Consider the following 13580-nt stretch of genomic DNA (forward strand, 5'->3'; position numbering starts at 1 on the left):
TCTTACACAGTTGTTACTCCACTGACCTAAGGAGCAGTTACTCCTAACTTATATCAGTGTAAAGGTCCAATCTTGCAAGGTGCTCAGCAGGACTGCTGAAGTTCATGTCAGTGATCAGTTCCTTATAGGACGTGGCCTTAAAGATGATAAGAATCAGGCCGATAATATTGTATGTAACATCAAATCTGGAAGTTCTAGTCAATCCAAGAAAGAAAATTTTTAAATGGGTTTTTGAGAGGAAGACAAAAGCATAATACCTGGTAACTAAAGGGTATTTTCTGCTAACAGGACCCTGTTTAGGACCATGGTCAGCCAGTCTCTCATAAACCACAGTCTCCAGAAGACAAGTGACTGCCTGGAAGTACATTAATATAAATGTTAGTTCAATAAAATAGAATAAATTATGATTTATAACAGAAAGCAAGAATTCAACATTTAAATGCAGCATTAATAAGACCTGCTCTTGATGGTAGTTAGTTTGCCGAAACTGCTCAGCATTTAATTCTTCAATTCTCTTTTGGAACCAGTTACAGCATTCTTGTATTGCAGCTGGCCCATTGCTAAACAAGAGAAAAACAGCAATTAAAAGCCATTAGGTTCAGATATCATTATACACCTGTCTAAAGCTCCTAAATTTTAAAAATATATATATTTATAATCAAAGGTAACTCAAATATTGAGGAATGAAAATTCTAATTCCCTCCCCCACCCAGAACATACCACCATACTAGATTTTTCAGTTTAAAGTTAAGGTTCAGTTTCTCTTGTACAAACCCTATATTACAGTACCTATGTGGTATGAATGTTGCCAATGCAATATTCATGTCTACAGTACAGCCAAGTCGCTTATATTCAGGATCCTGAATTATTTGAAGATGTTGGTTTGGATCAGATTTAGTTTTCCTGTTACCTGAAGAAAAACATTTAACACAAAATGATGTAGGGTGGAAGTTTAAAACCACACAGAATAAATCTTAAAAACAAAGAATACAGTTTTTGCTGTTCCAGTTTACCTAGAAACTGAAATATAGACAATAAGGGAGAAAAACCAGGTCTACTCAAGTTAATTGCAAAAACACCCATTGACTTCAGCCGGGTCAGGATTTTAGCTCAATTCTTAGATAAAGTAGTTTTTAAAGTACTTGCCAATTGTGCATACTGATGAAAGATACAAAAATAAAGTTTGTCAGAATTGATAGTGTTCAAGATGAATGCATGCTCAGAGGCAAACCAAACAGAACACCAAAAACCTCCCCCACACCAACAAAAACAAAACCCACTATACTCTGTGGGTTTCTTGCAATACTGTCCACTAACTACTACTAACCTGTCTCATATGTTGTACTATTTTAGATATTCTCCATATTACAATAAAAATATTTCAGCAGAATTATATATCTAATTTTCCATGGTCTAGCATGAATTAACTTTTTCAATTGCTACTTTTCTACCAAAACTTTTTTGTAGATGAATGAGCTGGGCAAACTACTGCCTTCAACACATCATCTAAGTTAAGACTTCCTACATTGTTTTTTCCTCCCTACCCCACTGTGTTTATCGTTTACATACAAGGTTTGCCCAACAGCAGATAAACATACTGAAGTATAAGGATTACTTATGTGTAACAGGCATGTTTTTACCTTGAGTCAGAAGGATTTTAAATTGCTGCACAGCTTTGTTAACATCTACTTGGAAAAATTCCCATAGTTTTATCTTGGGATAAATATCCTCCCAAATTATTTTACGGATACTCTGTAAAAAAGAAAGAAAAGTTACTTTTACAATACACAAGTCCTATAAAACTATTAAATGTTGACATTAAAAAATAAGCTCTTCAGGGCAGGAACTGTCTTCCTATATGTTTAAAAAACATCAGCACATTTTAGGCACTCCCACAGTATAGATAACTGAACATTTCTTCATCCAGTTTCACAGATTATTATTACAAAAGTGAAATGCTATGTTTCTCATTTACTTACATTCAGGTGATGGTCATTTTCAATTGAAGGAGGCAGCCCCTTATCTCTGTATTTCCCTTCAGCCACACTACAGCTTAAATGCCAGAGAGCCCTGTCCAAGATCCAGGCTGGTTTCAGGTGCGGAGAATTTACAAGATTATAACCACATTCTGGATGCTCCCTAATCCATTCGCTGTTAGCAGCTTATTTAAGAAGAGAAAAAAAAAACAGAATAATTAAACAAGTTGAATTATTTAACTTTTATACAAACATCTTAGGACCAAAACGTTAGGATAGCACAGGAGGTAAAATCAGTTCCTTTTCCAATGGAAGGGTTTGACTTCAGCCAATACAGAATCAGGCCATGTGAAAGCTTGCATTCCACTAACGTCTTTGATAGGACTATAGAAAGTCAGTAGACAAACAGGTATCACTTCTAGTATAGCAGAGAGAATTTTACATTTTTTGTTGCAAAACAACACACACTGGTTGCTGGGCATTATTTCTCTCCGAATAGCCCCTTAATATGTTTACGGTCAAGAATATCATTTCTCACCAAGTATGGTGCTAAAAATGGCCTAAAGATACAAGATGTTCCAAAGAAACAGAACCTTTCAGAGTAGTGATTTGGATGCCTGGGAGGGTAGAGGAGAGGTGAACCCAGAGTGGAGGATTTATATATGACCCTATGCTGTAAATAAACTGATCAGCCCACTGGACCAGATGTAGTGATGGGAAGGGAGGCAAATCATTGATCTTCATTACAAAGCCCTGATACGGAGTAATAAGCACATCCTTCCCTCTGGTGCATGCAGCAAGCTGAATGATGGTTCATGTAAGACCCCTTTTATCTTCACTCCTGTGGCAGCATAGAGAAAAATACTGATGTTTGTTTTAAATAAAATTAAAAATGAACACAATACAGAAACCAAGGAGCCCTGATCACAGAAACTGAGTGCAACTCACTGCACTATACACAAGGCTATGCCTGTAGTAATAGTGGGTACCCCTGAAGGGTGGAAGAGATTATAAATCACTGGGGGAATATGAAAGAAAAGAAAAGAAAGCATCTAACTCCCATTACTTCATTTCTCTTTCCTCATGGAAAAGTCCTAGATAGAGTTTAATAGAAAATTATTATTTTCATGGGATCTTTTGAACTAGTCTATGTAATATAATAGAGCATTAGAACTGCTACAGAATGGCTCAACAACCAAACAAAAATGATCACTATTAAATTCCATGGGGTTTTTCTGGGAGCAATTTCATTCATCACTATTGGTTTCATCTCTGTATAATTCTTACTCGACTTTTAGATGTGCATTTTCTTAGCACTGAATTGTTTTAGCGGAGTCATGAGAGACTGAAGTAAAGCAAATGTGGTACTTAACTCAAAGAAAGAGGAAAAAAGGATTGTGTCAGTTACTATCCACAAGTAATTTCTAACCTTGGTAAAACAGCAGAATAAATATTAAGAGTCAAAAATCCCCTATATCACAACGGAACCACAAACAACATGGGCTGATTAATAAAAACTACCAACTGTTTTGGGGGGTTTGTTGAGGTTTTTTATGGGGGAGTGGAGGGGGATCTTTTTATATCAAAGGAAAAGAAACAGCACTGCTGCTCACCCTATAGTATGTATAGGTCTCTCTTGTTCAAAGTGACCTCTAACATTGCAGCTCAATATCATTTAGAATTTGGCTTTGACTGTTCGACCTTTATAAATATGGAACTCTGCCATCCACAACTAAAAGCAGCCTGCTCAACTGAAAGGAACAAAGCAACATTACCTTGGGCTTTTAAAAGCTTCACTTGTAAATATTTTGTATGGGGAATTATTCAACATGCATATGCTATCTCAGACATCTGTATGAAAAATATTTTTTTTCTTTAAAAAGCAAAGTTATCCTATTCTGCGTAGATGAGCAAAAAGCATGATAGATGCTTCTAAGAAAGACTTCTCCTTTGGCCTCAGAAATGGTTGATTGATTCCTTCCAACAAAATATAAGGCAGCAAAATGACAACTTTTCACTTGATTCTGAGAAACTGCCTTTCTAGCCTACCAGAGAGGAGATGAAAATATTTCTAATCATTGTGATAAAGGAATTGCTTTGAAGATTAATCCTCTCAATAATTGGAATTTAGTGAGAGAAACTTATTTCTGGAGAAACACTAGACACACAGCATTATGGTTGACAAACTATTCTTGCTTTGTGAAATGCAACAGACTGAAAATATATGTATATCTGATTACAGAAATTCACCGATGTAGGGATTTTCAGCAAATAATATATTCACCATAATATTAGCTTCATTTTAAAAAAGGAAGGAAGGAAGGAAGAAAAGAGGAAGAAAGAAGTTTACTAGCCCATTCTGTTGTGAAGATTAGTTTCAGAACTGAAATTAATGCAATGTTGTCTTTTTGAGTGTGCAGCCAGATGCACAAAAACAATAGCACTCAGACTTTTTCCCTTTCATCTCAAATAAGTGTTGACTCTGATGACTAGTTTGATTTACCACATAAATTTAAGTGCTACTGAAGACTTATTAAAATAGTTCTGGCTATAGGGAAATGGGAGAAATTTCCCTAAACTGTAATGCACATACACGCTGGGCAGAGAAAGAAGACAGAAGAGATAAGCAGGGCTGGTAGCTAGAGAATGGTACAGGAACTGTAGTTACAGATGTTAAAATATAGCAAATTCTCATCTGGTGTTGTGGGGACATTATAAGGCCCCAGCCCTGCAAACACACAAGAGCAGCATAACTTTACTCATGTTAGTAAAGTTACATACATGCATGAGAATTTGTAGACTCAGAGCCCAAGCTTTTAATCTATATTTGTAAAAAAGCTTATTGTAGCAAGAATACCAGACGAGGCCAGGGGTGTTTGTTGTCTGCAAGGCTAGCTAGCTCAAAAGAAATAAACTGCAAGTTTTGTTTGCTTTACACAGAGCTACATTTCATTTAAAGAAAGGATTGTGACACTAACATGTTTAATCATTTTATTGCTGATCCCATTATCAGACATTCAGTTGTTTGAGAGTATTGCATAAAACTAAGCTTTTTTTGAATATGCAGACGGCCAAATATTCTATCAAATTATTTTGATTAGTCAAATAATGATTAAGATACTTCCCAGAAGCGGCTTAGAATTAAAATATTCCAACTGAAATCTTTTTCACCACTTAAATAAAAAAAGAACCACCACCTATATTAGTTTATCAGCAGCAAACAAAAAATAAAATCATGGAACCTTTTAAAATGCATGTATATCTAACCAAGCAAAGTTTTTAATGGCTGTCCTCACTTGCCTCTTCTTGGCCTACCACTCCTACACTGCTTGCTATTATGACTTATGTTATGTCCAAACTTGGGTACTGTTTTCCAAACACGTGTTCATGTGAATAGCTCTTACTCATGTGACTAAGAGTTTGCAGGCTTCAGCTCTTTCATTTTACAGCCATTGAAGTAGGGACCATCTATTATTTAGCTATAAAAATACCATAGGCCTAACTAATGGTACCATAGAAATATTACATACTGAACTGTATTTAGATATTAGACTCCTACAAAAAATAAAATATACAGAGTTGGTACCAAGGACACACATGACCTTTGGAAATGGGCACAGGAGTGGGTGTGTGGGGAAAGGGTTTTCCTTGGTACATTGTGGAAATGTACAGTCTTTCACGGGATCTGGGAGAATGTATATGGTAGAATTCATCTTACTCTTTTAAATAACCATCTTATTCCTAATCTGTTTTTGTTAATCATTGCTCATTGAGTCAAAGAAATGAATTTTAAAAGCATCTTTGATGTCTAAGTAAATAGCACTCCAACATCTGAAAGAATCAGAAGTTCCAAAAATAGAGGGGTGCAGTGCGCTATGAGTAGCAGCTCTACAGAGTACATTATAAAAGAAACTGAAAGACTGAGAACATATGATCTATTTTCGCACTATTATGTGGAATAATTAGACTTAATTATTGGGATACAAAATTGATCCTGTTACTAATGTCAAGAACATATTCCTTTAACCTCTCTTCTTTTAAAAGTATTATATGGACCTGTTCCATACCTTCTCTTCCCATCAGCCCCATTCACGCCCACTACTGCTTTCCTTTCTTCCTCCCTCTAATAATAGTATCCTTAAGTTGGTGTGTTTTTTTTAAACAGTGAAGAACATCACACTTGTCACACAGTGTAATCCAGTGAATTTATGCCTGAGCAATGCCCTGCGGTATATATAATTACAGTTAGTATGAAAATATAGACATGCATATTGGTGTTCGATAGATACATTGTTTCTATGAGGATGTCCTTAGATTTTTGGTGCTTTAAGCACAGATAAAGAATTCTCATTTTGCCATCTTAATAGACAACTCTCCCTGACAGACACAAGAGATGCCTTAGACTTAAAGGGTTCAGAAGGCAGATAAAGAAGAAGAAGTTCCTTAAAAAGCCTTTTAAAAGGTCTATTCAGGAAAAAAAAATGGACTAGTGGAATAACCAGATTAGCTTTGACAGCATTACTGAGTTGGCAACAGAAAGCATCAAGATAGTGTAACAAAAATCATACCAGTATGATTGTAGACTACATCTGTTATACAAAGCATATTCCATTCATTTTTCATTTTTTCCACTAGGTTTCCTACACTGCTCCAAGTACACTTTTTGTTTGGGCTTGAAAAGTCAGGATTTACTTTTAACTGATCAGCCAGAGAGTAGCAGGATCTAGATAATCCAAGTTTTTGCAATGGTGTAAAATGAATCATGTTGTAACCTACAAAAATGACAAGGAAACCATTTGTTAATACAAGAAAAATGTTACAATGAAGATGAGGAAATTCTATGATTATACCATTTATCACAGTATGTACTGAAAACAAAACTTTTCAAATAACTAAGAGAAGTTTTAGGGTAAGATTTAAACCATTCTCTATCCCCATCTCCTGTCCCCCATTTCAATCAAGTCTACAAAGCTTCACATCTATGTGAAACAAAAACAATCTAAAAATTTATATCACATTTTTAAAGGTGATTCCCAAATACTTGTCTTTCAAAGCAAATATTTTACTAATCAGACTGGTTTGCTCTATTATATGTTTAGCATTGAATTCAGTTTCATAACTATTTTCATAACTTAAACTGCAAACTAAAAAAAGATATATGAACGGTGTAACACATACCAGTAGAACTTAACCAGTATAAATGTAAGCCGTGTCCCTTAAAAATGACCTTTACAGAGTATGTGGTTATTACCTGATTCTTTTGCAACTTTAAGACGATCTTCCCATTCCTCAAATGGTCCCAGACACTTAGCTAGGAATGTCTGGAGCGTAACACAGTCCAAATGCAATACATGATTATCAGCTCCAACACGCAAAATAGGGTCCACAACTATGTAACCTCCACCACTTTTCTCATTTCTAGAATAAATTGAGTCTATTAACCACTGGAAAAGCAAATGCCCATTGCACCAGCCATTTCTAACACCAGAAGCCAATCTATAATCTGGTAGTTTAAAATCATTCCATTTTAGCCACAAAACAGTTATCGATCTTTCAAACTCAGAGTTGTTCCCACCATTTCCCCAATTTATGGATGCATTTAGACTCAAATGTACTTCATGTTCTACCTGTGAAATTTACAACAAGGCCTTTTTCTGGAGAAAGGACATACAAAAGACCTCAGTCCTGCAGTTGGATCCATGCAAGTAGACCTTTAGGACTGTTTGAAGTCCCATGGATTTCAATGGGGCTTTGTGCAGATATGCGAATCAGCCTGCATGGACTGAAGTGAAGAATTGGGGTCAAAAAACAGTGACTGAACCTATGAGTTGCTGAGTATTCTTAACCCCCACATTGATTTAATTCAGCACCTTGAAGAACTGTGCCCGAGTCTTATTCTTGTGTAACACCAAGGCTAATGATTAAATGGGAAAAAAGTAAGAATGCAAGTTTTATTATAAAACTTTAAAAATCATGAATCAGAACAGCCACCATTGTTTTTGTAGGTACTCTGACTATAATCTACAAGAAATTCCTCTACTAAGCAATTTTTTAATAGAATGAACACGAGTATTCTCATAACCACGATGAGATAACTACTAGAGGAAGTATTGCTGATGGTGAAAATTATAAACTGGGATCAAAATTTTTCCTCTGATCACTGGTCCAGGCTGAGAACCCGGAAGATTTTTATGGTCCTGATCAGCCACAATGGTCCCAAAACTATCAGCTCTTAAACAATGGTAATAGGTGAGGTACAATACACTACAGATTGATTGATTGCATTAGACTTTATAAAAAAACTGAATTCTTATTACCATCTTACTTTTATTCTTACACTGTCTCAAGACCGCAAAAAAAAATCACTGAAAAGTTAGAGATGAATGGGTTATTACATAGGTTTTGAACATAATGGTTTCTAGCTCTGGTAGCAGCTATATGTCAGAACTGAGTGGAACAAAACATGAAGATATGTAAGAAAGACTACTTATTTTAATGTCTGATCTCTCACAACATTCCAAGTCTATTAATTAATTACCATTAGAATGCTGATGACTTTGAAACCTTGCAGGCATGGATTGCCTTTCCAAAATTCATAAACAAATAGAAGATTAAATTTGTTCTGAGTACTCCCCAAAGCACTGCAGCATCAAAAACCACATCTTGCAGCCTTTGTGGGCAGTCCTCTGAAGAAGCCAATGACTGCACTGAAATGGAAACTGAATTATCATCTTACACCTCATAGTTATCCTTCTAGGTCAAGACTGAGATACATGGAGTAGTGAGGGGAAGACTGCAGTTTTTCATATGTAAAAAGTTCCACTTACTCATGACTGAAATAATACTGGTATGATCCAGAAATTTGGAGATCCAGTTTACAATATTTGTCAGAATCATCTTCTCTTCCTGTTGGGTTGTGCCATGATAGTGCCCTGAACTTGCGGCGATTGAATAATTCTCCAGAAGCTGGGTAATTAGTGTACACTGTAACATGCTTGCCTTGTAATGTTGGGCCCAGTCGGAATTGCAGTTCAAAACCTCAACAGAAAAGAGAATGGGTTTAAAAAAATAATCTCATTTATTAAAATTAAAGACTAAATCTTTGGTTTATTATTGTGATTTACAATATGAAGATTTTAAGTTAATAGATGTACTGTACTGTAATTCTAAATAGGTATATTGGGTGTAAAGTTAAGAGAATGTTTTTATTTTACTGGCATTTCTCATCAACAGATAATGATGCTCTAATAATTATTTCTACTTCTCTGCTAGTGTTACCATTCAAAACCAACCAGAACCCTGAAATAGGAAATGGGAAACTAATTATGTATCCCTCTTCAGAGCACTTTATTTCTATTTCTGTTCAAATACAATACAGTAACTAAAAATGCCTGGAAAAAGTTATTTATTGCAGTTTTAGAAGAATTGTGAGGTGACAGGAGTATTACTATCTAAACAGTCACCTCATTTTTAATACATAATATATAGAGATGGTACACATTTTTTATTTAATTTAAATGTCAACTTAAAACCCATATTTTACCTATTTTTGTTATGTGTAACACCCAATTACTATATCACTATAATTAACACATGGGGGGGAAAAGACTATAAATGACACTATAGTTGACATAGTGGGGAAGAATGCTATTTTTCTCTAGTCTGTTTCTCTTTGTGCACTTGGAAACATTTGCTGTCTAGTCAGTTTCTCATATTTATGTGAATCTTTCACATAGCCCTGGTCTACATGGGGCGGGGGGAGAGGGGAAATCGATCTAAGTTACGCAACTTCAGCTAAGTTAATAACGTAGCTGAAGTCGACGTACTTAGATTGACTTACCGTGGTGTCTTCACCGCGGTGAGTCGACGGCTGCCGCACCCCCTGTTGACTCTGCCTGCGCCTCTCGCGGCGCTTGAGTACAGGAGTAGATGGGAGAGCGCTCGCGGATCGATTTATCACATCTAAACTAGATGCGATAAAACGATCCCCGCTGGATCGATCGCTGCCCACCGATCCGGCGGGTAGTGAAGACATACTCATAGCAACAGAGAAAGAAAATAATTCTCAAAAATAAAAGCACAACAGGAAAATATGACTCTCAAACCACATACACTGGCACAGGAACTTGGGAATATGTAGCACCTGAATTTACTTTCTATCATTTTTTTTTTTAAACTGACGAGGTTCTAAGTGGACACTCATTTTTTTAAATTTAATTGAATTGGGAAGATAGGTATTTGTGAAAAACAGAAGACCAAACTTGAAAATGAAAATATTTTACTTTAGGTATTTTTACATTTCATGGAATGTTCAATTAAACAAATCCAAAAACCTTTACATTTTTTGAAGATATAAATGAAGTTACAGACTGAGGCCCCACTCCTGCAATTTACAGCTTGGACAGCTATATTTGCATGGACCCCACTGACTTCCATGGGACTCTGCCTGGGTGCAGCGCTCATCCACAAATTGTAAACTGCAAGATTGACGCCTTAATACCCTAAAACGGAAACATGTGTCCCCCAATCCTAAAATCTAATCCACTCAGGTGAACACTTGTCCACATGGAATTTCATTTAAGCCAACAGGTCTCACTGCAAGTATGTGCCTGAATGAATCGGATTGTAGTATCAGGGCCTTAAAAGCCTGGTCTGCTCATGTGAGTAAAATTGGACAGATACTTAAGCGCTTGCAAGGCAACAACCATTACTGATTGAGGCCTCAACCTTGCAACTGCCTACACCCACACACAGCCATGCACCCTGCAGGGCCACAGTGACTTCCATGGACAGTCAATTGCAGGATCAGAATCTTGGAATCCATGACTTTTTTACCCATTCTTCAGTTAAAAAGCAAAATACTCTTGGTTGTCTTGTCTTCCTAGTAAGGAAGTTCTACATGTAGTCTAAAGAATAGATAAACCAACCATGTATTAGAAAAAGAGTTTAAAATTGTGCTGTAACATGTAAAAAAGTTAAACAGCTGAATACGCTATCCCGATTGAATAAAAAAGTTGCTCAACGAATGGAATTGTGCTAGCACGACCAAATATCAGATTCCAGCTATCCAAAGACATTTAAATAGCCCATGCCAATGAAGTTTATAGTACGTTACTTACCCTATCATCCACTAAACATAAAAGAGAAATAAAAAAACCCACCCTCCAAGCACATAATAGTGCAAAGGCTTAAAAAAAGTTTCAGGATTTGGGTACCTATCAATTAAAAACCTAGCTAACTTGGTTGCAAAAATTGCACACAAAAAAATCACTCTTAGGGCTTGTCTACACTGGCATTTTACAGTGCTGCAACTTTCTTGCTCAGGGGTGTGGAAAAACACCCCCCTGAGCGCTGCAAGTTTCAGTGCAGTAAAGTGCCGCTGTAGACAGTGCACCAGCACTAAGAGCTGCGCTCGCAGCACTGGTAGCTATTCCCCTCATAGAGGTGGTTTTTTATAGTGCTGGGAGAGCTGCCACGGCAGTGCTTTAACATTGCTAGTGAAGACGTGCCCTCAAAAAGTTCAGGCAATTTCTCCCCACTATATTCTTGACATTTCCTTATTGAGTCTGCTAAAATTAGATCAGGCTACAGGGTTATATGCCTTAGATATCTTATTCCCTATAGTAACAGTACTGATACCAGGAATGCTTTGCCTAAATTAGCTAGTTGAGGGAGAGAGTAGCTATCAATTTAGGCAATTTGAAATGTATGGTTTTCAAATATTTAGCAGCCTCCAAACAAAGCTTACATAGCCTGAAGAAAAGTTAATAAGGAGGTCAGAACTGACTCTGCACTTTGTTCGTTAATGATAAAAGTTTCTGGTAAATTCACATACTAATCATTCAGCAAATTCTGAAATCAAAGTATTTAAGCAGACTTCTAGTTTTAGAGAAGGGTAAAAAAGGTTGGGCTGTTCTGAAAGTATTTTGAAAGTACCGTAAATTCATAAATCAACCATTCTTGGACAATATTTTTTAAATCTTCCTGGTGAAAGTTAAAACTTTTACGGTTGCCGCTTAAAAAAATGTATGCAAGAAAGAAGAAAGATATCAGATAACATTTTCATCTTGAACAGTTTATGGGCTGAGATTGCTGACCAAGAGGATACTGGTCCAAATATACCTTTCACTAACAGGTTGATGGGTATACTTAAGAATAAAAATAGTTCCAAGTATTTACAAACATGAGAAATAATTGCAAATTACAGCATTGCTGAAATACATTTAGCACACAAACATGTTTTTCCAAATCTTACCTGTAACCCAAAAAAAGTACTGACAACATCAATATAGTTCATATACCTACCACTAAGATATGGGATTTGTACATAACAGATTTAGTACTACACAAAAAAAGTTGGATTGCAAAGAGTTTTATAAATAGCAAAGACAGGGACTGAAGCAGCAATGGATATGGGAGTGCTATAGTTATACCATCCTTCAGGTACTGTCTTAAACTAGGCTCATATTTAACTGGAATAGTGATTTTGCTTTTTTTATACAATTTGCCTTTTGGCCTGAAAGTGTTTTATAACCCACATTGATCCATAGTTGTGGTCACTAAAGCTATCACCATACAAACAATCAACAACATAAAAAGAGCACTGCAATAGCAGAGGACAGCAACTAACCTGAACACACTGTGAGTGTGTGAGGGAAAAAACAACAGCTCTCCACGATCGTTTTAATGAATGAATTTCAGTGGTCTCTTACCTACCCTCTGCCTAGACTCTCGCTTCAGTTATGAACCAGCGCTGCGCAGAGCAGCCCCGTTACATGTCAGCACTGACCTTGCTCAAGCCTGAAGAGGGTCTTCTCCAGCTTTTCCATGGCGCTGAGAAGCAGAACTCGAATCTGGTTAGTGGGGGGCATTTTTGCTGCCTGGCGACTTGCCCTCTTTCAAGGGGGGACACTTAGTGTCGGAAATACAGGCGCGACCCCTACAAAAACAAACAACCCCCCCACAAGTCAACAGCCAGGAAAACAGGAAGGAGTCCCCGCCCCGCGGGAGCCAGACTTACATTGCCCCAGCCTGCAGAGCGCCCGCGGGGAGGCAGCCCCGGGAGCTGGGAGTCCAGTCCCGCCGCGCAGGGCCGAGCCGCAGGCAGACAGCGGCGGCCGGGGGACGCGCAGGCGGAGGGGCGGCTGCGCCTGTCAGTCTCCCCGAACAATGCGCCCTGGGCCCGCGGGGGCGGGGGCGCAGCCTGGCAGCGCGTCCCCCCCCAGGGGCTATATAAATAGCTGCCGGGCGCGGGGCTACTCACGGCGGCTGCTCCGCGCCAAGAGCCTGGCCAGGTGGAGGCACCAGGGGCTTCTCCGGCGGCTACGGGCCGGGCGGATATTCACCTCCCCGGCAGCGGCACGCACCGCCCAGCGCCGCCCGCCTCCCGACAACTTTATTGGTTCCGCCGCGGCCTGACGCTGACTGGGCGAGGGGGCGGCGGAGCTCCCGCGAGAGGCCCGGAGCAGCGGCTGGAGGAGAGGGGGTTGCGCGGGGCAGGGGTGGCTGGAGCGCTGCTGGCATGTGCAAGGGAGAATTTTAAAGGCTGCGCACTCAGCTACTGTATTTATTTAAAAGCAAAGGCCTGTGGCGGTCCTGACAGCG

General features: G+C 38.2%; 1 protein-coding gene across 3 annotated transcripts in view; it reads right to left on the reverse strand.

Annotated features, from left to right (window-relative positions):
• AGL (amylo-alpha-1,6-glucosidase and 4-alpha-glucanotransferase) overlaps positions 1 to 13361 on the reverse strand; it is a 57005-nt gene extending 43644 nt beyond the window's left edge. For all 3 annotated transcript variants that reach the window (XR_012160376.1, XM_073356929.1, XM_073356930.1), the window contains exons 1-10: positions 13240 to 13361; positions 12766 to 12915; positions 8804 to 9014; positions 7228 to 7394; positions 6545 to 6748; positions 1980 to 2161; positions 1641 to 1752; positions 790 to 910; positions 458 to 560; positions 258 to 355 (exon numbers count right to left, since the gene is read on the reverse strand). Coding sequence is in view for 2 of the 3 variants with exons in the window: in XM_073356929.1 (XP_073213030.1) it covers positions 258 to 355; positions 458 to 560; positions 790 to 910; positions 1641 to 1752; positions 1980 to 2161; positions 6545 to 6748; positions 7228 to 7394; positions 8804 to 9014; positions 12766 to 12847 (1280 nt within the window). In the remaining variant the exon portion in view is untranslated. The remainder of the gene's footprint in view (positions 1 to 257; positions 356 to 457; positions 561 to 789; positions 911 to 1640; positions 1753 to 1979; positions 2162 to 6544; positions 6749 to 7227; positions 7395 to 8803; positions 9015 to 12765; positions 12916 to 13239) is intronic.
• Positions 13362 to 13580: the final 219 nt, after the last annotated feature.

This window comes from Lepidochelys kempii, chromosome 8 (genome assembly GCF_965140285.1).
Source record: "Lepidochelys kempii isolate rLepKem1 chromosome 8, rLepKem1.hap1, whole genome shotgun sequence".
NCBI classification, from domain to species: domain Eukaryota; kingdom Metazoa; phylum Chordata; order Testudines; family Cheloniidae; genus Lepidochelys; species Lepidochelys kempii.